The 26,457-nt window shown below is 56.1% G+C and overlaps 1 protein-coding gene across 3 annotated transcripts in view; it reads left to right on the forward strand.

Moving 5' to 3' along the window:
- The window catches only part of TNRC18 (trinucleotide repeat containing 18), an 85,373-nt gene that overhangs the window by 8,029 nt on the left and 50,887 nt on the right, over positions 1–26,457 (forward strand). The window contains exons 1-5 of one of the 3 annotated variants that reach the window (XM_047713172.1): positions 13,074–13,195; positions 14,725–14,880; positions 16,966–17,091; positions 17,508–19,223; positions 26,112–26,214. In XM_047713172.1, the coding sequence (XP_047569128.1) occupies positions 13,159–13,195; positions 14,725–14,880; positions 16,966–17,091; positions 17,508–19,223; positions 26,112–26,214 (2,138 nt within the window). In that variant the 5' untranslated portion in view covers positions 13,074–13,158. Of the gene's footprint in view, positions 1–13,073; positions 13,196–14,724; positions 14,881–16,965; positions 17,092–17,507; positions 19,224–26,111; positions 26,215–26,457 lie in introns of those variants that run through there. The other 2 variants (XM_047713171.1, XM_047713173.1) reach the window with 2 other exon arrangements.

Below are 26,457 nucleotides of genomic sequence, written 5' to 3' on the forward strand. Positions count from 1 at the left end.
AACTACCAACCAGCTCAAGGTCAGGATGGTTCCAGTGTCCAGAAGAAGGCTCCCTCATGTTTCCTCCTAGCGACTATCAGCCCCGCCTCCAATATCGTTCTTATTTCTGCTACCTTAGATTCGTTTTACCTATTTTTGAACTTCTATCAGTGGAATCACACAGCAAGCCCTCTTTTATTTCTGGTTGGTCTTGCTCAGTGTTTTGTGTGTGAAATTCATCCATCTTTGGGTGTGTGCAGTAACTGATCTCTTGTTGTAGAGTATGATACATAAAAATAGCACCATTTATCCGCGCCTGTCGATGGACACTTAGATTGTTTCCAGTGTTTGCAATGGATAGTGGGGTTATGAATATGGCCTTTTGGTGCACGTATGGACACGCTTACTGTTTGGAAATAATATTTAGGAGCAGATTGCTGGGTCACAGGGTGTACGTTCAGTCTTAATAGTTGTGAATTTCCTAGTGGTTTGCACCCTTGTCCATTCTAAGTGGTAGTGTTCTGATGCCTCCGTGTCGTTGCCCATAGTAAGACATTGTCAGTTTCTTCAGCTTCTGTTCATGCTGGGGGTTGTGTGTTAGCATTTCATTGTGTGTGCCTTTTAAAACTTTTTTCCTCTTCTATTTTATTTTATTTTTTTTAAAGATTTTATTTATTTATTTATTTATTTGACAGAGAGAGAGATCACAAGTAGGCAGAGAGGCAGGCAGAGAGAGGAGGAAGGAAGCAGATTCCCTGCTGAGCAGAGAGCCCGATGCAGGACTCAATCCCAGGACCCTGGGATCATGACCTGAGCCGAAGGCAGAGGCTTAACCCACTGAGCCACACAGGCACCCACCTCTTTTATTTTTTTAACTTTTATCGGGAAATACTCTTCCTACTATAAACCCCCCCCCCCCGACAGTGTGCAGCTCTGCTTTATGCTTAATATAAACCTTAGAGTAAAAGTTGCGCCTCATTTTAAATAGTGTTACAAGGATTATGAAGAAAACCAGCCATCCCCTGCTTCCTGTCTCCCTAGTCTTGATTCCCTAATTTAAGTCTTTTGGCTATTTCTTGTGGCCTTTTCATCCCTATTTCTGTGTAATAACTTGCTTCTGCTGCTGGTTATATTTTTCTGTGGACTTGTGTGGAAGATGAAGGTTTCCCACGGGCTGTCCGAGTCTGAGTCTTTCTTGACTGTCCCATCTATTAGTGTGAGACCGTGGGCAAGTTTCTTTACTTCTCTGTACCTTAGTTTTCTCATCTGTAATATGAGGGAAAACAGTAGTTTCTATTTCATGAGATTGTTGTGAGGATTAAATAGTGAAGCACATGAAAAACATTTAGAACAGTATCTGTAATATAAGAAGCACTTAGTGGGGCACCTGGGGGGCTCAGTCTTTAAGCGTCTGTCTTCGGCTCAGGTCACGATTCCAGGGTCCTGGGATCGAGCCCCTCCTCGGGCTCCCTGCTCAGTGGGAAGCCTGCTTCTCCCTCTCCCACTCCCCCGCTTGTGTTCCCTCTCTCACTGTGTCTCTCTCTGTCAAATAAAAAAATAAAATCTTAAAGAAAAAAAGAAGCACTTAGTAATATTAATTGTGTTTTATTGTATCCCCCCACTATGTTTATTTTCCCTATACAGCTGTGTTTGAACCAGGCTTACTATTATGGCTTTGGCCTTGTAAATATTGTCCACATTTGAGCCAGGCAGTATAGTGAAATTCACTTTTTTTATTTCCTGGAGTTATTGATTGCCTTTAAAAAATTTTTTCTGGAATATCTCAGAATCTCTTCCAGTCTCTTAGAGCACTTTTCATTTGGTCAGATCTGTGTGAGCTGCTGCTTTTCTTGGAGATTTCCTTCCTAGAGTTTTCCATCTTCCTGTTCCAGTGTGGTTTGGTTGATGCTTGGGCCTCTTGTGGAGCCATTGTCCTTTAGACTCCCTTTACCTTTCTGCTGTGTTAGACCTCCTGTTTCCTGACTCCCTTGCCTGCCTTTTTCTCTGCCTTATTTCCTTGTTTTGGTAGAGCACACCCTTCAGTAGTTTTCTCAGAAAGAATCAATCTACAGAAGGCAAGTTTTTTGGAGACCTAGTATGCCTGAGAATGCCTTTAATTCTACCATCATACTTGACTGGCGTTTCGGAAATAATTTGCCCCTAATATTTTGAAGGAATTAAAGATTTTACTTATTTATTTGACAGAGAGAGAGAGAGAGATTACAAGTAGGCAGAGAGGCAGGCAGAGAGAGAGGGGGAAGCAGGCTCCCCGCTGAGCAGAGAGCCCGATGCGGGGCTCAATCCCAGGACCCTGAGATCATGACCTGAGCCAAAGGCAGAGGCTTTAACCCACTGAGCCACCCAGGCGCCCTTGCAACATCACCTTTTAAATTCCAGTGTTACTGGAGTGTGATGCTATTTTGATTCTTGACCTTCAAATGTGAACCTTTTTTTTTAAAAAAATTATTTTCTAAATGCTTAAAATCTTTTAGAATTACTGAAATTCGTGCCATGTGGCCATGTGGTCTTGGACATGCTTTAGGGGTGTGTGTGTGTGTGTGTGTGTGTGTGTGTGTGTGTGTATAAGAGGAATAGTGCCTACCTTTTCTATGAAGACTGAAAGGGCTTATACACATAAAGCCCAAAACATTGTTTGGCACAAAATAAGCCTGGTAGGTAGTTAACACTGTTACTCTTTTTTTTTTTTTTTTTTTTACTGCTACTCTTCTTTTCATAACTGGTGTTCTGACATTGAGCATGGATGTGCCTTACTCTGGGTTCCTTTGCCATTTGCTCTCTTGGGTACTCCATAGGCCATACTGATCTGGAAACAAGTCCCTCAGAATGAATTCTTTTTTGTAATTTTTTGGTATTAACATTAATTCTGTCAGCATTTTGTAATTCCCTTCCCACCACATTTTTCTTTTCTTTTTTTATAATTTTCTTTTTTTTGTAATTAAAAAAATTAATTGGGGCACCTGGGTGGCTCAGTGGGTTAAAGCCTCTGCCTTTGGCTCAGGTCATGATCCTGGGGTCCTGGAATCGAGCCCCGCATCGGGCTCTCTGCTCGGCAGGGAGCCTGCTTCCCCCTCCCTCTCTCTGCCTGCCTCTGCCTACTTGTGATCTCTGTCTGTCAAATAAGTAAATAAAAATCTTAAAAAAAATAAAAAAAGTTTATTTCAGAGAGAGAAAGAGCATGTAAAAAGGGAGAATGAGAGGGAGAAGCAGACTCCCCTCTAAGCAGAGAGCCTGATGTGGGACTCGATCCTGGGACTCTGGGATCATGACCCGAGCCGAAGGCAGTCGCCCAACCAACTGAGCCACCCAGGCACCATTTTTTTTTTTTTAAAGATTTTATTTATTTATTTAACAGAGAGAGAGAGAACACAAGTAGGCAGAGAGGCAGGCAGAGAGACAGGAGGAAGCAGGCTCCCTGCTGAGCAGAGAGCCCGATGCGGGACTCGATCCCAGGACTCCGAGATCATGACCTGAGCCGAAGGCAGCGGCTTAACCCACTGAGCCACCCAGGCGCCCCCATTTTTTTTTTTTAAGACTTTTATTTATTTGTTTTATAGAGAGAGAAAACACCTGTGGGTGAGTGGGGGAGGGTTAGAGGGTGAGGGGGCGAGAGTGTTGAGCCAACTCCACGCCCAGCATGGAGTGTGATTTTGGTGGGGAGGGTTGATGTCACAACCCTGAGATCATGACCTGAGCCGAAATCAAGAGTCAGGTGCTCAACCGACTGAGCCACCCGGTGAGGGTGGTCTCCTTTCCGTTCCTGTCTTGTTTTCTTTTCTCTCCATTGTAAACCGCATGGCTGTCGTTTCCATGAAGTTCTGGCATTTGGGAAAGGGTTTGTCATGACCGATCTGTGTTGTCCCAGCTTCTGGGATCCAGCCCACTCCCCTTCCCCTGGCCCGGGTGCCTGCATTCCTTAGGTCCTGCCATTTCCACTCAACAGGACTCCTAACTTTTGGCCCTGGGGTCCTAGAAGGCCTTAGACCTCCGTGAAAGGGAGGGGAAAAATCAGTGGGGAAGTCCTCTGTAATTGGTGTGGAAGTGAGAAGGCCCGGACTCCAGGCTGGGGTGGATGCATTTGCACATCACCATGAGGGCTGCGGCCTTGACCCCTCTGGGCTGTTTCGGGATTCCCTTTATCTCGACTTGAGTACCTACTTTGTGGGCTGGGCTTCTGGCTGGGGCCAGGCAAAGTCCCAGCCTGCCGGGGTCCCTGGAAGTGGGACTGGAGTTCAAGCCAGATCAACCTTCTCTGGTGGCGGGAAGCTGGAGAATGCCTGCTGGGGTCTGACCTGGATGCTGGGGGCAGTGTGTGTGTGTGTGTGTGTGTGTGTGTGTGTGTATGTAACCTGGGTGCCGGGGGCAGTGTGTGTGTGTGTGTGAGAGAGAGAGAGAGAAAGAGAGAGAGAGAGACCTGGGTGCCAGGGGCAGTGTGTGTGTGTGTGTGTGTGTGTGTGTGAGACCTGGGTGCCAGGGGCAGAGTGTGTGTGTGTGTGTGTGTGTGTGTCAGGGTTGGCTCCCAGCAGAACCCTGAGGGAGGCCTGGTAGGTGGTGACTCAGAAAGGGAGCTGGAGGAACAAAACCCAGTAGCTGGAGCTGGAGGGGAGGCCGCTGGGGAGGGGAGGTAGCTGGGGAGGGGAGGTGGGGCGGGCCCAGCAGGACTCCTCCCCTCCTGGGAAGGCCCTGCTGGAGCTGGTTGATCTGGCCTGGTGGCTTCTGCCGCTCCCAGACCTCTGCTTGGTTGGGGGGAACCTCCACCGCTGCCTCTGTCACACTGATGGGAGCCCGGGGACAGTGGCAGTGGCCCAGCCACAGCATCAAGAGAATGTAGAGAAAGCTGTCTGCCCACCATCCCAGCCTGGAGCTCTGTCCGTCCGCCTTGCTTACCCACGTCCCAGCCCTGCAGTCACGGCCTCTTTCCTGTCCCGCTGCCTTCATTTTACTTTAGAGGAAAGTAAGGCCCAGAGAGGTTGTGGTAACCCCTCGAGGCCACACAGCTAGGAAGCCAGGGAATCTAGAAGTGAGGCCTGAGCTCTCTGCTGGCAAGCCTGGGGTTGAGGAGAACTAGGCCCTGGGTAGGAATTTTTCTTTCTCTTTCCTTTTTCCTCTCCTGCCTCATTTTCATTTATGTACTTGGCTTCAGTTTGTGCGGATTTTTCTTAGTGTTCATAAAAATTACCCAGAGTGTGATATTTACTGTGTTAAGGTTCAGATTGGACGCTCTCCCCCTCCCCCCGACCTTTCTTCTGTGGATATTTGTTGTTGGGGTTTAAGATACACAGAGAAATGGGCACAGATCATAGATGTACGGCTGTTATATTTTTCCCACAGCCTCCCCCCCTTCCTCCGCCCACATAACCCTGGGTCATTTCCCCCTTCCCTGTCCCCAGGTGACCCCATCGAACCCCCAGAGATTTGAGCTGTCTGTCCACACACTTCATGTGCGGTACGAGGAAGTGTGCAGTGTATGGTCTCGTGTGTGTCTTTTATAGTGAGACTTTTCCGTGGCCCTGGTCTGGGGCGGTTGTCTTGCTGGAGGTGTTCCTCCTGTGGCGATGTCACGGTGTGCTTATCCAGCTGTCGATGGACGTTTGGGTTGTTTTCGGATTTCAACTGTTCCTGGTGGTTAGCCTCTTAAATTTGGACCAGCTCTGCTCATTCTTGTGCCTCGCCTTTGGGTATATCCCCATGGGGGCAGGTTTCCATGTTCTGCCAAACTGTTCTCCAGAGTAGCTGGACTGTTTACGCCTCCTCCCCACGTGTATTAATGTTTAATATTGTCCCACGTTCCTTAAGGACCTTAACGCCTCTTAATTCACATCTCCTCCCCGGTTTGAGAGGCTGAGTACGAGGGCACTGGGAGCACGCGACTCGCGATGTCGGGATCATGGGTTCGAGCCCCATGTTGGGTGTAAGGATTACTGAAAAATAATAAACTTAAAAAACCCCAGAGAGGCTGAGTAGTCATTTTCCTGGCCATTTGGATGAATTTGCCACCTTCCCGGTGCCCATTTCTATGTTCTGTTGTCTTTCTCTTACTGATTTGTGGGGATTCTTTATATATTCTGGACACAAACCCTCCCCTGGTGACATGATGCACAGATCTATTTCCACGGGGTGGCTCGCCTTTTCCTTTTCTTAATGGTGTCCTGGGATGAATAGACACTTCTCATTTTTTAAAAGTTTCTATCTTTAGATAATAAGACCAGAGCAAGCGGGCTGAGGGGCAGAGGGAAAGAGAGAGAATCTCAAGCAGGCTCCCCGTTGAATGCTGAGCCCAGCTCAGGGCCGGATCCTACGACCCTGAGACCATGAACCTGAACCCAACTCTGAGTCAGACACTTAACTTTGGCGCCACGCAGGCACCCCTGGACATTTCTTGTTCTAGTGCAGTTCCGTATAGCAATCTCAGCCTTTTGGTTTGTGTTTTCTTATGGTTTGTAAGAAACCTTTGTTTGCCCTCCAGATCTGAAGGTATTTTCCAGTGTGGCACTTCTGGAGGCTTTCCTGTTTTTGCCCTTTGGGTGGAGACCCACAGTCCACCTAGAATTGGTGTTGACGTGCCGTGTGAATGAAGTTAGGGGCTCTATCATGGCTTTTCCCACACAGATGTCCAGGTTGACCAGCCGCCTGTATCGAAGGCACATCTTTCCTCTGCTTGTGTACTTGTGGGGCTGTTCGTGGACTGGCCTGTCTCAGATCTGCTCGGGTACCCCTGTGCCGATGGCACTCAGGCCTCCCTCTTGTGGGTGTTATACTTTTGGGGTGTTTGATAGCAAAGATCTCTCACGTTGTTCTTCATCCTTAAGTCAAAGTTGTCTTGGCTCTTTTTGACCCTTTCTGTGTGTGTTGTTGTTTGTTTGTTTTAAGATTTTATTTATTTGAGGGAGAACAAGAAAGCACAAGCAGGAGGGGCAGAGGGAGCAGCAGAGGGAGGGGAGACGCAGACTCCCCGCTGAGCAGGGAGCCTGAGGTGGAATTCGACCCCAGGACCCTGGCACCTGCCCTTCCACTTTCTGTCTCTATGAATTTGGCCACTCCAGGGACTTCATAGAAGAGGCCTCCGACTTTTGTCTTGGTGTTTGTCGTTCTGTGTCTGGCTTATTTCCACTTAGCGTAACATCCTCAAGATTCATCCGTGTTGGAGCACGTGGCAGAGCTCCCTTTCTTTTTAAGGCTGAATCATGTCCGGTTGCATGGATGGGGCACATTCTGTTTATCCAGCGGATCCCTGGGTGGCTCCCACTTTTTGGCTCTTGTGAATAATGCTCCAGGGAATGTGGGTGTGCACAGACCACTCCCAGATTCTGCTTTCCATTTGTGTGTAACGTTTGGGGACTGCGCACACGGGTGTGCGCGTGCACACGCACACACACACACACACACACACACACACACACACACACACAGCTGTCGGGATTTGGATTGGAGTGCACTGAAACTCTCCATCAATTTGGCCACAGTGAGCATCCTAGTAAGTTCATCTGCTGGTTTCCTTGGGAGGGACCCCCAAAAGTGGGTCTTTGCCTTTTTCTAGCCTTGAAGAGTTGTGCTGATTTGCTTTCCAAAAGCCGGGGATAGGTTGGCCCTCTGCTTACCCGCCCCTGGCTGCTTCCCGCCTCGCCCCCTCCTTCCCCACAGCCAAACCCCACATGTGCTCATTCGATACACGAAAATGACATCATCCCGTTTTAATACTTCTTTGTAATCCTAACGACAAATTTTCACCGGATTCAGCCATTTACTGTCGTTGGTGATTTGCTTAGGATTCTTACTGAATGATAAGACTCTTTATACAGCGAGGGTAGCAACCCACCCTCTGGCTCAGATATTACAGAAGTCCCAGCGTCTCCCGATCAGTGGGAGTCTGAAGGTCATTTTATCCGGAGGGTCCTCACACTATTTTCAGCTGCTGTCATAGAAACGCCTGAGTCACATGTCCGTGCTCTGGGCTGGAATGAGCTCTTTTCTGGGCGATCACCCTGATTTGATCTTGCTGATGAGATGCTCTGATAGCCTTTGGTGAGACCGTCAAGGATGCAGGCTCTTTTTCCGAGGCCAGAACCTTTTAAACAGAAAGGGACAGTGTGTGTGTTTCTGTTGTGGTTCAGGGGAGGGGCCATGGGGAGGGAAAATAGGAAAATAGGGTCCGGCGTCCGGGTAGTGTGGCCAAGTGCAAGAGTGTAGATTTTGGAATTAGAGCCTCAGTTCTTCATATGCGAAAGGGTTCAGAACTCCCCCGCACCTGCCCCCTCAGCAGGGTTGGGGGGGGTGGGGAGACAGAATGAAGCAAAGCCTTGAAGCCTTTTAGCAAGCCTTATGCTGGCTGAAAGCATCCCCCCTTCTCCTTCCCTCAGCCCTAGCTGATCCTGACCTTGTCCATCCCTCCCATATGTAAATCCGAATTGAGCAGCTACTGTGTGTGCAGTGTAGGGCGCACTTGGGGTGGAGTGAAGCCACATTTTAACGCAGGGGCCTGCAAACTGGCCAGATTAGGTCCATCTCCTGTTTGCTTTTTGTTCCCCTTAAAGCTTTTATTTATTTAGGGTGCTGGTAGGGGGAGGGGCAGAGGGAACCAGAGAATCTCAAACCGACTCCATGCTGAGGCAGAACCCTATGGGGGTTCAAGCTCACAGACCCTGACGTCATGACCTGAGCTGAAATCAAGGAGTTAGCCGCTCAGCAGACTGAGCCACCCAGGCGCTCCACCTCCTGTCTTTGTAAATAAAGTTTTTTTTTTTTTTTTTAAAGATTTTATTCATTTATCAGAGAGAGAGAGGAAGAGAGAGCGAGCACAGGCATACAGAGTGGCAGGCAGAGGCAGAGGGAGAAGCAGGCTCCCTGCCGAGCAAGGAGCCCGATGCGGGACTCGATCCCAGGACTCCGGGATCATGACCCGAGCCGAAGGCAGCTGCCCAACCAACTGAGCCACCCAGGCGTCCCTAAATAAAGTTTTATTGGAACAAAGCCCAATAGTTGAAGTGGTGTGCGAGGCTGCTTTCCCTGCAGCAGGCAGAATAGGCCCACTGTGTGTGAATGATTTATTATCTGGCCCTGGCAAGAAAAAGCTTGCCAACTCCTGCGCCAGTGGGTGGAGGGGGACAGTAAACAAGGAGCTACAATAAAGGAGGGACTAATGTGTGTTTGGTATGATCGGTGGTGATAAGCACTATGGAGAAAAATAATTCAGGAAAGGGTGTGGGGGTGGGGTGGGTCACAGTCTAAAATAGAGTGGTTAGCAAAGTAAATAAAACAGCAGGGTTAGGGAAGGCTGAATTCATCAAGTGTGACTTGAGATGTAGAGAGGGGAGTGATATATATATACAGATGGGAGTTTACAGATGATCTGCCCTATCTGCAGGGAGGAATGGATTCCAGGCTGAGGTGCAAAGGCCCTGGGGTGCAGCTGGTGCGGCTGTGCCATTCCATGTTCCAGCCCAGCCCATTTACAGTGATAAAGTCCTTCAGTATTTACTAAACCTTTGTACCCACCCTGATCGAGCACCCCTCCCTGCTCCCACCTGTGAGGACTTCAGGTGCCCATTTTATATAGTCAGCTTCTAGAGGGGTTCTCAGTGACTCCCATTGGTTACAGTGGTGGGAGGCCCCCTGCCAGCTGAGGTGACCTCACTGTTACTCTGGGGGGGTCTACTAGCAGATGGGAAGGGCAGAGCCCCTTTACATAATACATCTGGGTGGACTTCATTCCCCAGCCCCTAGCACACAGTAGCACTACATAAGCGTTGAGGGAGGGAGGGATGGATGGATGGACCAGATGGATGGACAGACGGAAGGATGGACCTCGTCTGGATTCGAGTTCTGCCTTCTGGTGATCTTGGCCAGCCTCAGTGGCAGCAAAACCCTGACACTCTTCCTATGTTCCAGGTATCAGTGAGGGGGGTGGCGATGGCTGAATGCAGGCTGGCCAGCACCCCCCAACTCTTGGCTCCCTCCTGTTCCTGAGGTCCTTGTCCATGGCCAGCAGTATGTGGGGTGGAAGGGGCAGAGATGTTGGTGGGTCTCAGCTTGGGGAGGACAGGAAGGGGCACAGACAGGGGGCTAAGGTCCCCTTGCCCAGCTCCCTTCTGCTCATGCTCCCAGAGGGACCCTGAACCCTTCCCCCAGGCAGTGGAGGGGGCCCACTGCATGTAGCTGGGCCTCTGTGCCTCCTTTCTTGCCCTCTGCCCCCCAAGGGCGTCCTTGCCCTCTCCCTGGGGCACTGGGGACCAGAGAGGGAGAAGACCATTTTCTTTCTTTTTTTTTTTTTAAAGATTTTATTTATTTATTTGACAGACAGATCACAAGTAGGCAGAGAGGCAGGCAGAGAGAGAGGAGGAAGCAGGCTCCCTGCTGAGCAGAGAGCCCGATGCGGATGCGGGGCTCCATCCCAGGACCCTGGGATCATGACCTGAGCCAAAGGCAGAAGCTTTAACCCATTGAGCCACCCAGGCGCCCCGAGAAGACCATTTTCTAAGCGCCTCCCGTGGGGGCTTCCCTCACTTTCCTTCTCTCAGGGCCCAAGTAGCAGTGGCTGGCTTGAGCTAAGGGCCTGCCACGGTGGGATTCCCAAGCTGAGGGCTTGGAGTAGCGTTGCCTAAACAACGCGGTCCCCCATGCACCAACCCCTGAGCCTCAGTTTCTCAGTCTGTAAAATGAGGGTGAGAAGGTTCTTGTGCGCCCAGGGCTGTGGGAGGTTGAGCCAGGATGGGTGACTGCTTTGGGCATTGGGGCACCCTGGGCAGGGAGGCTGGTCTACGGGTCTAGCCTGGCCCAGTGGGGGACACTACACTGATGGCTCAGACCTCGAGAGCAGAGCTTACCTGTGGCTGCTTGTTCAGTTCAAGGTGAAATTCAGATCATGCACAATGAGCCGTTTGAAAGTGTGTGATGCAGTCGTAGTCAGTGCATTTGTAATGGGCAGTCACCAGCTCTCTGGTTTCTAAATTAAAAATTGATTTTAGGGGGTGCCTGGGTGGCTCAGTGGGTTAAGCCTCGGGTCTTTGGCTCAGGTCATGGTCTCAGGGTCCTGGGATTGAGCCCCATATCGGGCTCTCTGCTCAGCGGGGAGCCTGCTTCCCCCCCACCCCGCCTGCCTCTCTGCCTACTTGTGATCTCTGTCAAATAAAATCTTTAAAAAAAAAATTGATTTTAGGGGTGCCTGGGTGATTCACTCTGAAGTGTCCGACTCTTGGCTTTCCTCGCAGGTCGTGGTCCTTGCTGTCGATGGATCAAGCTGCACGTGGTGTTCTGTGCTCAGTGCAGAGTTGGCTTCTGATTCTCTCTCCCTCTCCCACCTGGTGTTCTCTCCCTCGAATAAATGAATAAATAAATAGAAAGTAAAACTTAAAAAAATAATAAAAGTAAACTTGGATTTTAAGGAGGGGCAGGTGGAATTTGGGTAGAGGAAGCCGTCCTACTCAGACCCTGACCTTGAGCATTTGCTCTACTTCTCTGAGCCTTTGTCCCGATACAGAGTGAAAACGTTGGGCCAGCATTGCCGGACACTTCACAGAAGCATTCCACAAATCACCTTTTACTCTGTGATCCACCTTGCACAGCCTGGAGATGTTCAGAAGCCTGCCCAGAGTCCCAGAGCAAATGGGCAGTGGAGCCAGGGTCGGTCTTCCTGTCATCCCTGCGGACCCCTCTGTCACCTCCCTTCCCAGGCTTGTCAGAGGCCCCATCCCTGTCCCCACTCCCGTTTCCAGCAAAGAGGAGCCTTCGCGGACTGTGGCTAAATGAAGTCTAAATTAATTAAAATTTAATAAAATTAAAGATGTGTTTCCTCGCCAGCCACACGTCCATGCTCCGTAGCCACAAGTACCGGTGGCTCCTGTAGGGTCCGCACAGATAGGCAGCGTGCGTCTGACGCGGTTGGCTATGGGCCCAGTTGCCTGGTCTGTTCTGAATGGCAAGCTGGGCACTTGCGGGAACCCTCTGACGGTTACCCTAGTGGGCTCCGGGGTCCAGCTCTGCTCCTGGCCGGGGGCGCCATGACTTGAGACGGTTGGCTGTCCTCAGTCCCCTGAGAAGATTCCAGAAACGACCCGTGGGGCAGTGAAGTGGTTTAGGCACGTGTGATGCCAGGTTCCTGTCCGTGTTGGTAGGGTGTTGGCTGTTACTCTTCTGAAGGATGATCAAAGATAATTGTGTGTTGTGGGTGGCTGGCATTAGTTTCCCCGGACTCCCGGAGCAGGTGGCACGTCTGGCCACCAGGGGGCAGCCTGGGATCAGGGTGGGGGCCGGCCTGGCGCTCAGCCCAGGGTGGGAGTGAGTGAGACTGGAGGATTTCCAGCCAAGTCTAGGGAGAGTCCAGTGGGTCCCCAGGGGTGGGTGTGAGGAGCAGCAGGGGTGCATAGCTAGATTTTGAGGAGAGCACAAGGTTTGCTGGGGTGGGGGGCGGGGCCTCACCAAGTCTCCTAGAGATGCAGCCAGATGGCCTGTGATGGCACATGGTGTCCTCGGGGGTCAGAGGGTGTACCTACCCTCTCTCCTAATCCTGACGTGTCTACTGCTTTTGCCCCGAGGGCATTAGAAACAGTGTTCCCATCGTCTGTCCAAAAAGTGACACCTGCTATGTGCCGGTCAGGTCCCGGGCACTGGATGTGGCAGGGAGGGAGGATGATGGAGGGATCTATGTTGTAACCAGGTGTCACTGGTGGAGGCTTGGTTGCGGTGGCCAGGAGGGCCCCTGGGAGGGGTCTTCAGGGCGACCCGGGGGCTGGTTTGACGTGGGGCTGGTGTGTCCATTGGACATGGTTGTGAACCTGTGGTCTGGGAGGGGTGTGCACTGGCCCGTGGTTTTTCCGGGGCACTGGCATCCTGGCTGGACCCAGGGAAGGGAGTTGGGGCACCGTTGAGCCCCTGTGGCAGGCGGGAGCCGTTGGTGGCATCCGGGCACCAACGCCCCACCAGGCCTTGGGAGCCGCTGGGCGGGTTTCACAAGCCTGGGCAGGGGCAGGCCTGGGCCACCCGGCTTCCGCGCGGCCCGAGGCAGGAAGAGTTGGTGGCTGATGTAAGCCCTTGCGCAAACCTCTGGCTGCCGGCTTCCGGAGCCTTCTACCCGCCTGCCTGCCTGCCAAGGAGGAAGCCTGGGGCCTAGCGGGGCCCAGAGGCCCTGCTGCCCGGGCTGGGGCCACATGGGTGTACTGATTGGCCACCATGGCCCTCGGTCCCGAAGGCTTGGCTCTGGAGTCCGGTGAGGGGGCTGGGTGAGGCTGGGCTGGAGCATGGGGGGCTCCCCAGACGCGGGGTGCTGGATGGCACATGTGGCCAGAAGGTGTCCTCCTCCTGCCTGCTGTTGTCTCCACTCTGGAGGACCAAGGCGGAAGCCCTGCCCCTGCAGCCTTGGTTTCCTCGCATGCCCCCCAAAGGGAGTGGGATGGACGTTCTGGCATCCTGTGCCCCCGGGAGGCAGCGAGTGAGCACCTGTTGTATACAGACCCTGCGTATGGGGCTGCGGGAGACCCAGAGGTGGGACAGGGCTTTGGGAACCCCCTGTGGCCTGGGGCCCCCCCTGGAATCACTTCCCTGGGTCATTGCAGACGGTACCTGCTTCCGGGGTTGTAGAGACTAGCTCCTGCTGGATGCTTCGTGACCCTCCCGCTCAGCTCTGTGTACAGGCCTCTGCCCCTCCTCCTGGGGGCGTTGGGGGAGGGTTCGGGATCCCTGCAGACTGTGTGCTGCCGCTGCCGCTGCGTTGTTACTCTTGTTTAGGTCACGCTTCCCTCTTAAGGGAGGCGTTAGTGTTCCCATTTTGCCGATGAGCGAACTGAGGTCAGGGGAGGGCAGTCCCTTGCCCAAGTGTCCTAGGCTCCCTCTGGCCCGTGACCTGGAGGCCTGCTGGGATCTTCTCCTGAGGGGTGGGGTGTATGGATCCTGAGGGCCAGTGCTCCTCGGGGCCGCAGTGAGGGGGCGTCCCTCCTGGCATGGGCCTGGCCAAGTGGGGCGTGGCAGGGCCCGGTGCTTTCCACCCAGGCCCCCCCCCGCGCATTATTCCCCAAGTGGCAACTGGCTACCGCATGCCCCATCTGAGGGACGTTGGGTGGGAGGCCTGGGGCTCTCCTTCCTGTGCTGTTTCTCTCACTGACTCGCTGTAGTCCTGGGATATTTGCTGGGTGTGTGTCCCCGGCGGCGGGTCCCTGGCTGTGGGACCAGGCACTCCCCCCCACCCGCCCGCAACCCCTAGTATCAGCTTCCTCATGCCTTAAATGGGTGCACAGTTCCTCCCTCACCAGGCTGGCTCAGAGCTTCACAGGGTCCTCACCTGGGCGGTAGGGGGAGGGATCCTCCTGAACTGGGAGCTCAGAGCATGAGGGGGGTGTATGTCATGTAGACCCTGAGCCCCCCACCCCCACCCCCACCCATTCACGCTGTTGCCTCAGGAGGTCCCTGTCCCCAGCCGTGCCTCAGCTTTCATGGGCAGGTTGGAGGGACTGTCCCCTCCTGCCGAGCACTGGGTGTCTCGGAGGCGAGGGCCTTCTGTAGTGGTGGGCTTCCTTCTGGCCTGTTCCTCTGGGGCTGTGTGTGCAGGTTTTTCAAGTACTGGGTATGGTTGAGAGGACAGGCCTGTCCTGAGCCCAAGGGTCTGGGGCAGGCCAGGAAGGTTTCTTTGGTGTTCCTGACAGTGTCAGCTCTGAGAAGTGGGGGAGACATGGGGAACTCGGGGTGTTGGGCCGGGCAGTGGGGGCCTGGTGGGTGCCTGACAGCCCCCCCTTCTCTCTGCAGGCGAGGCCTTCTTGGGCAGCTTTGTGGCCAGCGGGATGGGGCCCTCAGCCTCGTCCCATGGGAGCCCCGTGCCCCTGCCCTCTGACCTCTCCTTCCGCTCCCCTACCCCCAGCAACCTGCCTATGGTACAGCTGTGGGCCGCTCACGCCCATGAAGGTAAGGAGTGTGCCAGGTGGGCGGGGCTGAGGGCCGCTGTCCCTTCCACCTCCGGTCATCTCTCCTGCGGTGGCTGGGGGTGGGGGGCGAGCCCTGGTCATTCAGCCTCCCTGCTGGTTTTCAAACGCTCAGTGCTTCCTCTGGTCCCTGCCACAGGGCCTTTGCACAAGCCAGTTCCTCTGCTACAGCCCTTAACTCACCTACTGTTCATCCTATAGGACTCAGTGGACCCCCCTCCCCTGGTGCACCTCTCACTTGTGAAGACAGATATTTTCTTACCAGAGTGAGCTCTGAGGGTAGGGCCTAGTTTGTTCTGCTCACCATTGACTCCCTGGGGGCCCTCGATAATCACTGTTGGAGCAGTGGGACCAGGGCCAGAGGGCTCTCCTGTGCCAGTTCCTCAGTGGCACTCCAAACTGTGGGCATCTGGGAGCTCTGCAAATCCTGGACCCCCCTGGGGCCTCTGTCAGTGAAGAGATGGGCCTGGGGGACTGTGAGCTCCTTCCCCGCCTCTGATGGACTTTGGATGCTGGGTCCTAGGAGCACCTGCTGCAGGCTGAGGGCTTTCCTGGGCTTTTCACGGCTCACCGTCTGCCCACGTCCTCTGCCAGGGTCTCAGTAAGGCCCTATCATCATCTGTACCCACCGTGGGGTGGGGATGGTCCTGCCTCTCCAGGCCTGGGATGGTGGGCAGTCCTTTGGGACTGGGGTCCCATTTGAACCTCCCACTTCAGCCAGCCAGGGCAGGGCGGGGGGTGTGTGGGGGGACCTGGAGAGCAGAGAGGCTGCCTGGTGTCTCCGTGCTGCCAGTTTGTGCCACTGCCCTTCCTGACTCCCTTTTTCTCCCGTGTTGCAAACACTAGTCACGTAGAAATGGTTACAGACCTGTGCACGCACTGCACAGCTGAACTCACCGTATCCCCCACCCCCAACCAGCTGTGAGAGAGGGACTGCTAGGTCTCTTTCCCAGATGAGAAGGCGTGGGGATCCCATGTGGTGTTTCATTGGCAGAAAAGAGATCATGAGCATCAGGTGGTCTTGATTATTCGGTGATTGTTGTTAACGCGTCATTATCAAGGAATGCCATTATCAAGGGCACTGTGGGAGGAGTGTGGGTCCCCTGCGGCCAGGGTCAGGCCTTGGATCTCTGGTCTTAGAGGGGGCAGCTGGGAGCACGTGGTACCGGCGTCTCAAGATCTCTGATAGGCCTGTGGTCCCGGAGGACCCCCAGCCCAGGCAGAGCCTCAGGACCCTCCCCCAGTGCCCAGTGCCCAGTGCCCTCCAGCCCACCAGTCTGCCTGACTTTCTGGGCCCTGCTGAGCGGCTCTTGGGCCTTCGTTCTCCGTGGGCCCTTGGAGGAGTCTCCTTTCTCTGTGGCTACCCTCCTGTCTTCTCTGTCCCATGGAGCCCTGATTCTGGGCAGCCCTGGTGGGGGGAGACTGGGAGGATTCTCCCCAGGAGACATTGACCCAACAGCTGCAGATGCTGTGTGGGCTGATAATTCAGATCAGGTGAGTGACCTGCTCGGGGTCACACAGCGGAGAACGGACTGATTAAACCAGTAAACTGCTCCACCGGTCTGTGCTAGGCCGAGGTGAACAGTCCCAGTGATTTCCATTAAATGTCAGGCTCCTCTATACTGGGTGACTTTAGCCAGGGGTCTTCTCTGAGCCTCTGTTTTCTCATCTATAAAGTGAGGATCCTACCTGCTTCACAGAGTTTCGTTGAAGTTTCCGTGAGAATAACAAAGGCAGAGCTGTTGGCAGTGTTGGGCCTGTGGTTAGGGCTATCATCATCGTCATCATCACAGTCCCCTGCCTGGTTGGATCCATTTGATTCCTCTTCTTGGGGGTTTTGAGAGCCCGAGCCCCTTGGGCTGCCTGGCCTGGAGGGAGCCTGAAGTGCCACAGTTTGGCGGGGGGTTGGCCGGCAAGGCTGCCCTGGGGAGCTAGCCGTAAATCTCAGGACTCCCTGAATAAACCAGGCTAAAATATTTTATTTTCAAGAAAAAGAGAGGGATGGAAGGAAGTTCCTCGTGGGAGTGCATGTGGTGGGACAGTTCAGTTTTTCTCTTCTCTTTTCCAGGCTTCTCCCATCTGCCCAGCGGGCTGTACCCATCCTACCTCCACTTGAACCACCTGGAGCCCCCCAGCAGCGGGAGCCCCCTCCTCAGCCAGCTGGGCCAGCCCAGCATCTTCGATACCCAGAAAGGTATGATGAGGGGGGCAGGAGAAGGGAGACTGGGCTTGGGGGCTAACTTCTGAGGGGCTTGTCTGGGGCCCCCACCACTACCCAGTATTGTTCTCTGAGAACCCTGTTCCTAAGCTCCCCCACCCCTCCCCGCAGCCTTCTGGTTGTGCTGTGCTCGCCCAGTCCTCTTAGGCCCTTAAAACAGTCCTGTCCTGCACCCCCTTCACAGGTGAGACTGAGGCCCGGGAAGGTCAGTCAGCAGCCAAGGCGAGATTGGGAACTCAGTACCCTTCATTTCCAGAGTCTCCCCTCCCAAAGGCTGCGCCGAGCACCAACCTCCTTCTTAACCTGGGGGTTACAGAGGGCCCCGAAGGGACCCCGCTTCTGGCTGGCTGGAGGGAGGACACCCTCACGCCCACACCCTCTCTCCCCCACAGACGGCTTCTACCTGCCCGCCCCGGGGGCTCCGGGTGCCCTGCACTCTCACGCGCCCTCCTCCAGGACCCCGGGCGCCCACTCCTCCAGCGCCCCGGCCAAAGGCTCTTCGCGGGAAGGTCCAGCCAAGGAGCGGGCGGGCCGCGGCGGGGAGCCGCCCCCGCTGTTCGGCAAGAAGGACCCGAGGGCCCGCGAGGAGGCTGCGGGGCCGCGCGGCGTGGTGGACCTGACCCAGGAGGCGCGGGCGGAGGGGCGCCAGGACCGCGGGCCCCCGCGCCACGCTGAGCGCCTGTCGCCCTTCCTGGCCGAACTGGGGCCGCCGCGCGGGCCGGGCGCCGCCGCCGAGTGCAAGGGCAAGAACCCGCCGCCGCCGCCCCCGGCGCTGAGCCTCTGCAACGGCGCGGGCGACACAGGGCTCCCCGCGCTGGTGGCCAAGGAGGTGGCGCGCCAGGACGAGAGCGCGCGGCTGCGGCGCGCAGAGACCCTGCTGCCCGGGCCGTGCCCTTGCCCCTCGCCGCTCCCGCCGCCCCCCAAGGGCCCGCCCGCGCCCCCCACCGCCCCGGCGGGGGCCTTCGCCGCGCCACAGCCCGCGTCCGCCGGCGTCTACACCATCTTCCCGGCGGCGGCGGCGGCGGCGGCGGCGGCGGCGCGCGAGCCGGGCCGCGAGCACCGCGTGGTGGCGCCCACCTTCGTGCCTTCCGTGGAGGCCTTCGACGAGCGCCCGGGGCCCATCCAGATCGCGTCGCAGGCGCGCGACGCCCGGGCCCGGGAACGCGAGGTGGGCAGGCCCGGCGTCCTGCAGGCGCCGCCCGGGTCCCCGCGGCCGCCCCCAGAGCGGCCCGAGGCGCTCCGCGAGAAGAACTCGGTCATCCGCTCGCTCAAGCGGCCGCCGCCCGCGGAGGCCCCGCCGGCGCGGGCCGCGCGCGCCTCCCCGGACGCCCGGGCCTACCTCCCCGCCAAGGAGCTGCTCAAGCCCGAGGCCGAGCCGCGGGCCTGCGAGCGCGCCCCCCGCGGCCCCGCCGCCGCCGCCCCCCAGCAGGCCTCCAAGCTGTTCGGCCTGGAGCCCGCGCGGCCACCGCCGCCGCCCGCCGGCCCTGAGCCCAAGTGGAAGCCTTTCGAGCTGGGCAACTTCGCCACCACGCAGATGGCCGTGCTGGCCGCGCAGCACCACCACGCCAGCCGCGCCGAGGAGGAGGCGGCCGCCTCCAAGAAGGCCTACCTGGACCCCGGGGGCGCTCTGCCCCGCGCCGCGGCCGCCTGCGCCAGACCCGGCGCCGACGTGCATGCCGCGGCCCACGGGCCAGGGGAGGCCTCCGCCATGCAGAGCCTCATCAAGTACAGCGGCAGCTTCACCCGCGAGGCCGTGGCCGTGCGCCCTGGCGGCTGCGGCAAGAAGAGCCCTTTCGGAGGCCTGGGCACTATGAAACCCGAGCCTGCCCCCACCACCGCGGGCGCCCCGCGCACCCAGGCCCGCCTGCCACACCCTGGCGGCCCTGCGGCCGGTGGAGGCCGGCAGTTGAAGCGGGACCCGGAGCGGCCCGAGAGCGCCAAGGCTTTCGGGCGTGAGGGCTCTGGGGCCCAGGGAGAGGCAGAGGTACGACACCCGCCCGTGGGCATTGCGGTGGCCGTAGCCCGGCAGAAGGACAGTGGCGGCAGTGGCCGGCTGGGGCCTGGGCTGGCAGACCAGGAGCGCTCCCTGTCGCTGAGCAACGTCAAAGGTGGGTCTCCGCTCCCACCTTTCACCATCTCCACGCTTCACCCTCGCCTTCCAAATCCTGTCCACCTTTGCTTCCCATCTGCCTGTCTCAGGCTCGTTTTGGCCTCTTCTCCCCACTCTCCTACCGTTTGTCCTTTATTCACTTGTGGGCTGCGGCTGCTATTTTGAAATTGACTGCTTTTTCCATTATGCACGTAGAAAAACGTGTAAAACGGAAAGGAGGAAGGACAGAGATTACTCTTATTTTCCCAACACCCTGAACGCTTTCCGATCATTCCCTGTTGCACCTGCAGGGTTCCTAGACTACACCCAGTGCCTCTCCCTGTATCCTTCATGCTTACCATGTAGCTTTTCTCCTCTCCCTGTTGGGAAATCATTATAAAAATTTTTCACGACCTTCACTGTCCTGTCTAGAGCACACACCATAGTTCAGCTAACCATTCCTCTGGTGGGCTTTTCCCCCCACCTTCTCTGATGTTTTTGTGCTTGTAATGCTGTATGGAATATTTCTGTGCGTTTCACCTTCTTGGTATTTTGAGTCATTTTCTAAGAATAGGTTCCTAGGAGCAGGCTGGTTTTAAATCTTCAGTCCTTAGTTCTTGAGGGAGTAACTGCCTTACCTAGTTCGTTGTTCCCCAGACCTAGTGTGGGATCTGGTGCATAGTAGGTGTTTGATAAGTGAGTGAATGAGTGACCGAGGGTGATGGATAGAAACTGGGTCTCTGTGTTCTCATGGGTTTTGACGTTTAGTACCTCCGTGCCTAAAAAAAAAAAAAAAAGGCTGTTGCTAATTTCGGTGGGCAAGAGTGGTGCGTTTCTTTTAAGTATTGGTGAAGCTGAGTCTTTTTCTAGGATTTGGTCCGATGTGTTTCTTTTTGTCCCTTGCATATGCGCTGTTGGAATGGGGTTTTGGAGGGTTGATGTTTGTGGCATTTTTTTTTGGAACTGTGGACTTGATCTGCCCATTGTGGAGCTGAGAACGCTTCCTACAGGTTGGGTGGGTGCTAGGCCGTAGCCCCGACCTGGATGGTGTCTAGTGTGTTGTGGTGTGTGTGGGGTTTGGGACTATTTCCCACTGTCCTTGCTCTTGTGACTTCTCAGTAGCTGGCCTGGATTTCTTCCCCGTGCCTCTGTTCCCAGTGTCAGGCCAGCTTCCCTTACTCAGCTGGTACCCAGCTTAGACCTTACCCATGTCCTGGGCCCCTGTCTCTGGCACCCACGTGGCCCTCTTTCCTATACCTCCCAGACTTTACTCCTGGAGGCTGTGTAGGCATCTTGAGTGAATGTCTTCTGGGACCCGCTCCCTTTCTTGGTCTGGCCCACCTGTGCTAAATTCTGGACTTTGGCCTCGGTCCATGGCACGTAGCCACCGTCCTGTCCCTGCTGTCTTAGCCCTGCTCTCCCAGGTGCGCCCAGGAAGGCACAGGGCTGCCCTGGGACTCCTGCTGGCCCTCGCCCCAGCCATTTGCATGCACAGGGTAGCTGCCGGGGATCTTCATCCAGCCTAGAGTGAGAGACACTCCCTGGATGTTTGTGGGATGACTGCGCCCATGGTTCTTTCTGGAGCCTGAGTGAAGGAAGCCTGTTCCCTGACCCAAGGGGCTGGCCCGAGGCACTGCCTCATTCTGGGATTGAAGGAGCGGATGACAGCACTGGGTCAGAGGTGGCTGGCTTCGTGGGGGATGAGCCCTTCTGCTAGGACAGAGGTTTGCATCCGGGGAACCTTTTGGGAGACCCGAGATCTCTTTGCATTCTCTCTCTGAAGGAATGGTCATGTGACATGGTATTTCACCCCTGTTGGGGGCTCAGAGTCCTGAGTATCTGCCCAGGTCCAAGGGACATGTGTCTGTGGGGTCCTGTGAGAGAGAGAAAAAGAGAATGCGTGTTTGAGTATGTGTGAGAGAAAATGTATGTGTTTGAGAGAAGACCTATGAGAGTGCGCACGTGAACGTGCGTGAGACGGTGTACGAGTGCTTGTGCATGTGACAGTGTGACAGGGTATGTGTGACATGGACAGAGTGTATGTGTGTGTGTGTGAGAACGTGTGATAGTGTGACACTGTGTGACTGAGAATTTGTGATGCTGTGATAGTATGTGTGTGCATACAAGAATGTGTGTGACTGTAACGGTGACTGACAGTGATGGGTACGAGTGTGGGTATGAGTGTGTGAGAGAACTGTGTGTGAGACAGGGTGTGTGTGAGAGTGACAGTGTGACTATGACAGTGCGTGTGGCTGGCAGTGACTGGCAGCATATTACTGTAGTAGGAATGTGAGAGAAACGTGTGTGACGTTATGTGACCGCGCGTGTGACTAAATGAGTGTGACCCTGACTGTGTGTGAATGAATGTGTGAGTGTGGCAGTGTGATATGTGAAAGGGACAATGTGTGTGATGTGACAGTGTGACTCAGTGACAGCGTGTGACAGTGCGTGTGTGTGTAACAGTGTATGTGTGTGACAGAATGTGGGGAAGGAGGGAGGGAGGAAGGAGGACCTACCTGATGGGCTTGGGATGAGACGTTCAGGCGTTGGTCTGTCACTGGCGGTCATTGGAAAGTAGGCAGCTGGGTTCTTCCCCTTAACACAGTTCCCATCAGAAGTAGTGGTTTTTCCCAATACTGGCACACTTGGGGAAGGACAGGAATTGGGGGCACCCCAGCCGAGTGGGTGGTCATCAGCCTGTGTCTCCTGGTCTCCTCTCACCTTCCTTGTCTCTTGAATTTTTGGAGAGAGCCTTCTGCTGGTCAGTGGGTTCAAAACCGGTCTTTGCTTCATCAGGTGTGTGACCTTAAACAGGAGGCCCGAGCCTTCTGGGCCCTGGTGTCCGCACTGACCATGCAGCTGCTGGGCACACAGTAGGTGTGTCATAACCAGGCCTGCCTTTTCTTGGCACACGTTCAGCGTTTTGGGGTCTGAGAGCTTGTGACAGAGCCTGTGAGTTCTAGATCTTTTGGAGAGATGCCCCTGGCGGCCCATACAGGCCTGGAGATGGGGTAAGGACAGGCATGACCTACAGCCATGAGCCCTAGTGACTGGTGGTGCGTCCCCGGATGCCCAGCACAGCCACTGTCATTCAGCGGGTGGCCCCGGGAGAACCTGGTGGTTAGGTGGAACGAGCCCAGGCCCCCAGCAGCCCCTGGCAGGAGGATCTGTTGCACTCTCGGCTTTCCCTTTAGGGAGAGCGGACCCTGAGGAGGTGAAGGGACTGGCCCAGGGTCCCTGGGCTGGAAGGGGCAGGCTGAGCTTGAACAGACCTCAGCCCAGGTTTATGGCTCCTACGTTTTCTTCTTGCCCGTTGGTGTCACCGCTGTGGTGGAGGCATGGGGGTGGGGACTCTGGCAGGAGGGGCTGTGGGGGTGCGCCCGCGTCACCCCAGACAGAGCTGAGGTCATGTGGGTGTCAGCAGCAGTGATGGCCCCAGATCCTAGAGAGTGCTCGGTCAGCCTGAGCCAGCAGCAGCCACATCACATCTGCCAGAGGGACACCGGGATGGGGTTGCCGTGGGAACCAGGCCTCAGTCCTGGCCTCTACTGGGATTGGAGAGGCTGTGGCCTCGTGGTCCTGGGCCCTGGGGCAGGGCTGCAAATGCGTGATAACAGCTGTGCTGCCGTGTCCCCAGCACAAGTGCTGTGCAGCTCCATGCGAGGTGCAGGAGCCTCAGCGGCCGGGAAGACACTCCGATGCCAATCCCAGGCAGGGAAGCCGCCTTGTTGGTCCGGGGTGTGACCTGGGCAGGTTGCTTGGCCTTCCTGTGCCTCAGTTTCCTAATCTAGAGTGGGTTGAGTTCTGGGACCCACGTCCTGGGTTGACGACCCCTGAGTGAGTGAATGCACGGAGAAGATCTAGGGTCCTTCTGGGCACAGAAGGGCTGGGGTGAGGTCTGTGTCTCTGGACCCTGCCCCACATGCCTGAGTCATGGAGGAGGAGCTGGTCTCCCACCGGCCTGGGACTCAGCGTGGAGGAGTGATTGGGCCCTCTGGTTCAGTCTTCCTTTGGCTTCCCCTCCCACCTTGAGCAAAATCTAAACCATGTTCCCTTCCACAGCCTCCAGGACCCTGTAGTCTGTACCCACCTCTTCTGTTATCTCAACCCCAGGCACCTCTCTTGCTTATTAGTCTCTCTAGCCACCATGGTCTCCTTGATGTTCTCTGGCACGCTTCTGCCCCAGGGCCTTTGTATTTGCTGTTCCTGCTACATAGCTCATTTTTTCTGTAGATATCTTCAGGGCTTCTTCTTTTTTTTTCCCTCCCTTCCTCCCTCCCTTCCTTCTTTTCTTTCCTTCCTTCCCTGCCTATTTATTGAGCAGCTCCCCCTGTGCCAGATGTTGTGTTGGGAAGAGGTACACAGCCAGGAGCGGGACTCCTTGAACCAGAGCAGTACATTGGGTCATGGAGGAAGCAGGTGGCAAGTTACCAGCAAGCAGGGTAGTAGCATGTTGTGGTCACTGATGGGAGGGAGACACATAAGGGAGCTTCGTGGAGGAGAAATGGTCTGGGAGGGCTTCCTGGAGGAGGTGGCTTTTAAGGTGAGCTCTGACAGGAGAGCCTAAGCAGTCTTGTGGAAGGGCACTTTGGGTAGAGGGAACAGCATGTGTGGCCCTGAGGTGACTGGAGTGCGGAAAGCCAAGGTCATAGGGGCTTGGTTCTGTGGGGCTGGCGTTCTGCGGGAGGGACAGGTGTGAATAAGGGCTGTAGAGGTGACAGGTTGACGTGGAAGGAGAAGGGTAGATCTGTAGTTCAGCCAAGTCTGGGTAGTGTGGGCATGTCCTATTTCTTCAAGAGACCAACCGAATTTGGAGGGAGCTGCTCTGGGGCTCTGACTTGAGTGACTTTGGGGCTAGTGGGTCCCCCAAGGTGGGTGGGTCTGCAGACAGGTTTGCGGTGGGAGGTAGGGCCAGAGATGGGAAGCCGCTGATACCCTGAGTGATTGGTGATAGCCATGGCAGTGGAGAGGCATCGGGCCAGAGGAGAAGGGACTTGGAGCCAGGATACCCTGTGGGCACTTGTCCCTTTCGAGGACTTCAGGAATTAGTGCCAAAGCCTGTGCCTAAATCCAGGGTGGCCCAAGGAGTGGGAGGCCATCTCCTCTGGGAGAAGGAAGCTGGGCGCACATGCTGACTTCCCAGCCCAGCCATAGGACTCTAGGTGGCCGTCCACATGTCGGCCCTGCCTGCAGCCCGGGCTGCCCTTCTGGCCCTCCCTACCTCAGGGGATCCCTGAAAAGGGCCCCTTCCAGTCCTTTATGAAGTGGGCGAGTGGGCTCAGGCTCCCTTTGGATTCGGGAGCCACATTGACACCGGAGGCAAGGGGCACCCTGGCTGGGTCTCAGCCCAACCTGGCTGTGGCACTGCGCTCCTACGGAGGGCCTCTCCCCTCCCTGCCTGGGGCCCGGAGGGGTTGCGGTGAGGTTGAGCTGGCGTACGCGGTGTCTGCTCAGTGTCTTTGCCGACCATGGCCTTGCTGAATGGTTGAGTGGGTGGCCAGGGATGTACCTTGGTGTCCCCCAGGGGCAGGCTGTGAAGCCACGTGCTCCCTTGCCCGCCCGCACTCCTGCCAGGCTGCCGGATGCCCTTGTTGTTGGCGCTGATCCGCCAAATGCTCCCTGAGGTCCCCTGTTGTCCTGGCCCACCTGAGGAATTTGCGGGCCATCCTCCCAGGTGCTCTCACTGTCCCAGTGTCTCTAGCTGCCTCTGTACTCCTTTTCCCAGTGCTAGGCTGCTGGCTGTCCCCCTGGGGACTTGGTCCATGGGCACATGGGCTTGGGTCGCTGGCGTGCTCTCTCAGGGCTCTTGCCCTTGGTCTTGGGGCTGGCAGGCTCCAGCCTTCCCCAGAGGATAGGGAGACGCCCTGGCACCCCTGAGCCTCTCCTTGGGGCTCTGTTCTTTGCTAGCTCTTGGTTTTGGGGGTACGGGGGGAATAAAGAGGAGATGGCAGCATTCCAAGTGGGGTTCTTTCCCACGAGGGTGGGGGCTGCTGCTGGAGCAGTAACACCTGTGTGCTGGGGGGACCGGGGACTGGGAGTGGCCTCCTCCCTGAGCATGAGTCCCAGCCCCAGTGGATTTCTCTTTTGAGAAAAGTCTCCGGTGCTTTCTGTGTGGTCTCTGCTGCCTCCCATGCCCTAGTGTGCCCCGGACTGCCACATGCGTCCCCGGAGTTCTGGCTCGTGGTGTAGAAAATGCCTAGGAAGAGGGGCTGGGGCAGGAGTGGGAGGAAGGTGGCAGGCCGAGGAGGGACAGAGGAGACGGTGGGTGCCCTCCGTGGGCTCCTGCCCTGCCCCACCCCCCCTTCAGTTAACTGGCTGAGTGCCAGGCTGGACTTGGGGACCTGCCTTCTCTGCTCTGAGGGGTCTCTGGGGGCTGGGCAGCTCATGGGAGGTGTGGTAGTACTAGCTTGGGTGGGTGGCATGTGCTGGGCAAGGGTGGGGACGGGGGAGCCCCGGTGGCAGCTCCCACATTTTCTGCTCACCCCCACGTAGATCCATCTTTTCTCTGGTTTTATTCTCCTGTCTCGATTTTGGAAAGATTAGTTGCATGCCTGCAGCAGCTAGAACCCCGATGAGACTTCCGTGGGGCTTGAGGGTGGTGGCGGATTCCCTGGGACCTGGGTCTGGCTGTGCTGCTCTTTTGACTTGAGGTCTTCCCTCCATCCTACCCACCCCACCCCTACAATCTGCCCTCCCACCCACAAAGTAGCAGAGCTGTGACAGTGAATGTACTTGGCCTTCTCGAGGGATCCGTCTTACAGCATGCTGGGTGGCTCCCCATGCGAGTGCGAGTTACAGACGGGCCCTCCATGGGGTGTGGAAGGGCCTGGCACCAAGGACATCTGGCCTGGAGGGGGGGCTCGCTGGGGCCCCGGTTTGGGGGTCACCACCTGTCCACTCCCCTTAGGGCACAGCCGAGCTGATGGTGACTGTGGGGATGAGAGGACCAGGCACCGGGAGGAGCGGCTGTTGGGGGCGCGGCTGGACCGAGACCAGGAAAAGCTCCTCAGGTGAGGGCTTGGGGGCTGCCCAGGGGCCGGGGCGCATGACCCTAGTGGGTGTGGCCTCTTGTCTTGGGAGCTGGAGCTATCCTGGCCCACGATCCTGATCCTAGGCCAGATGGCCCCACAGTCCCTCTCCAGGGAGTGTGTGCCCCCCCCCTCCTGGGGGAGGCCCTGGGAGCCATTCTTTTCTGAGCCAGAGCTGGTTCCTCTTCATGCTGGGTGTCCACTGGGTATTCGGGGTGATAACCC

Source organism: Lutra lutra, chromosome 18, assembly GCF_902655055.1.
Source record: "Lutra lutra chromosome 18, mLutLut1.2, whole genome shotgun sequence".
NCBI lineage: Eukaryota > Metazoa > Chordata > Mammalia > Carnivora > Mustelidae > Lutra > Lutra lutra.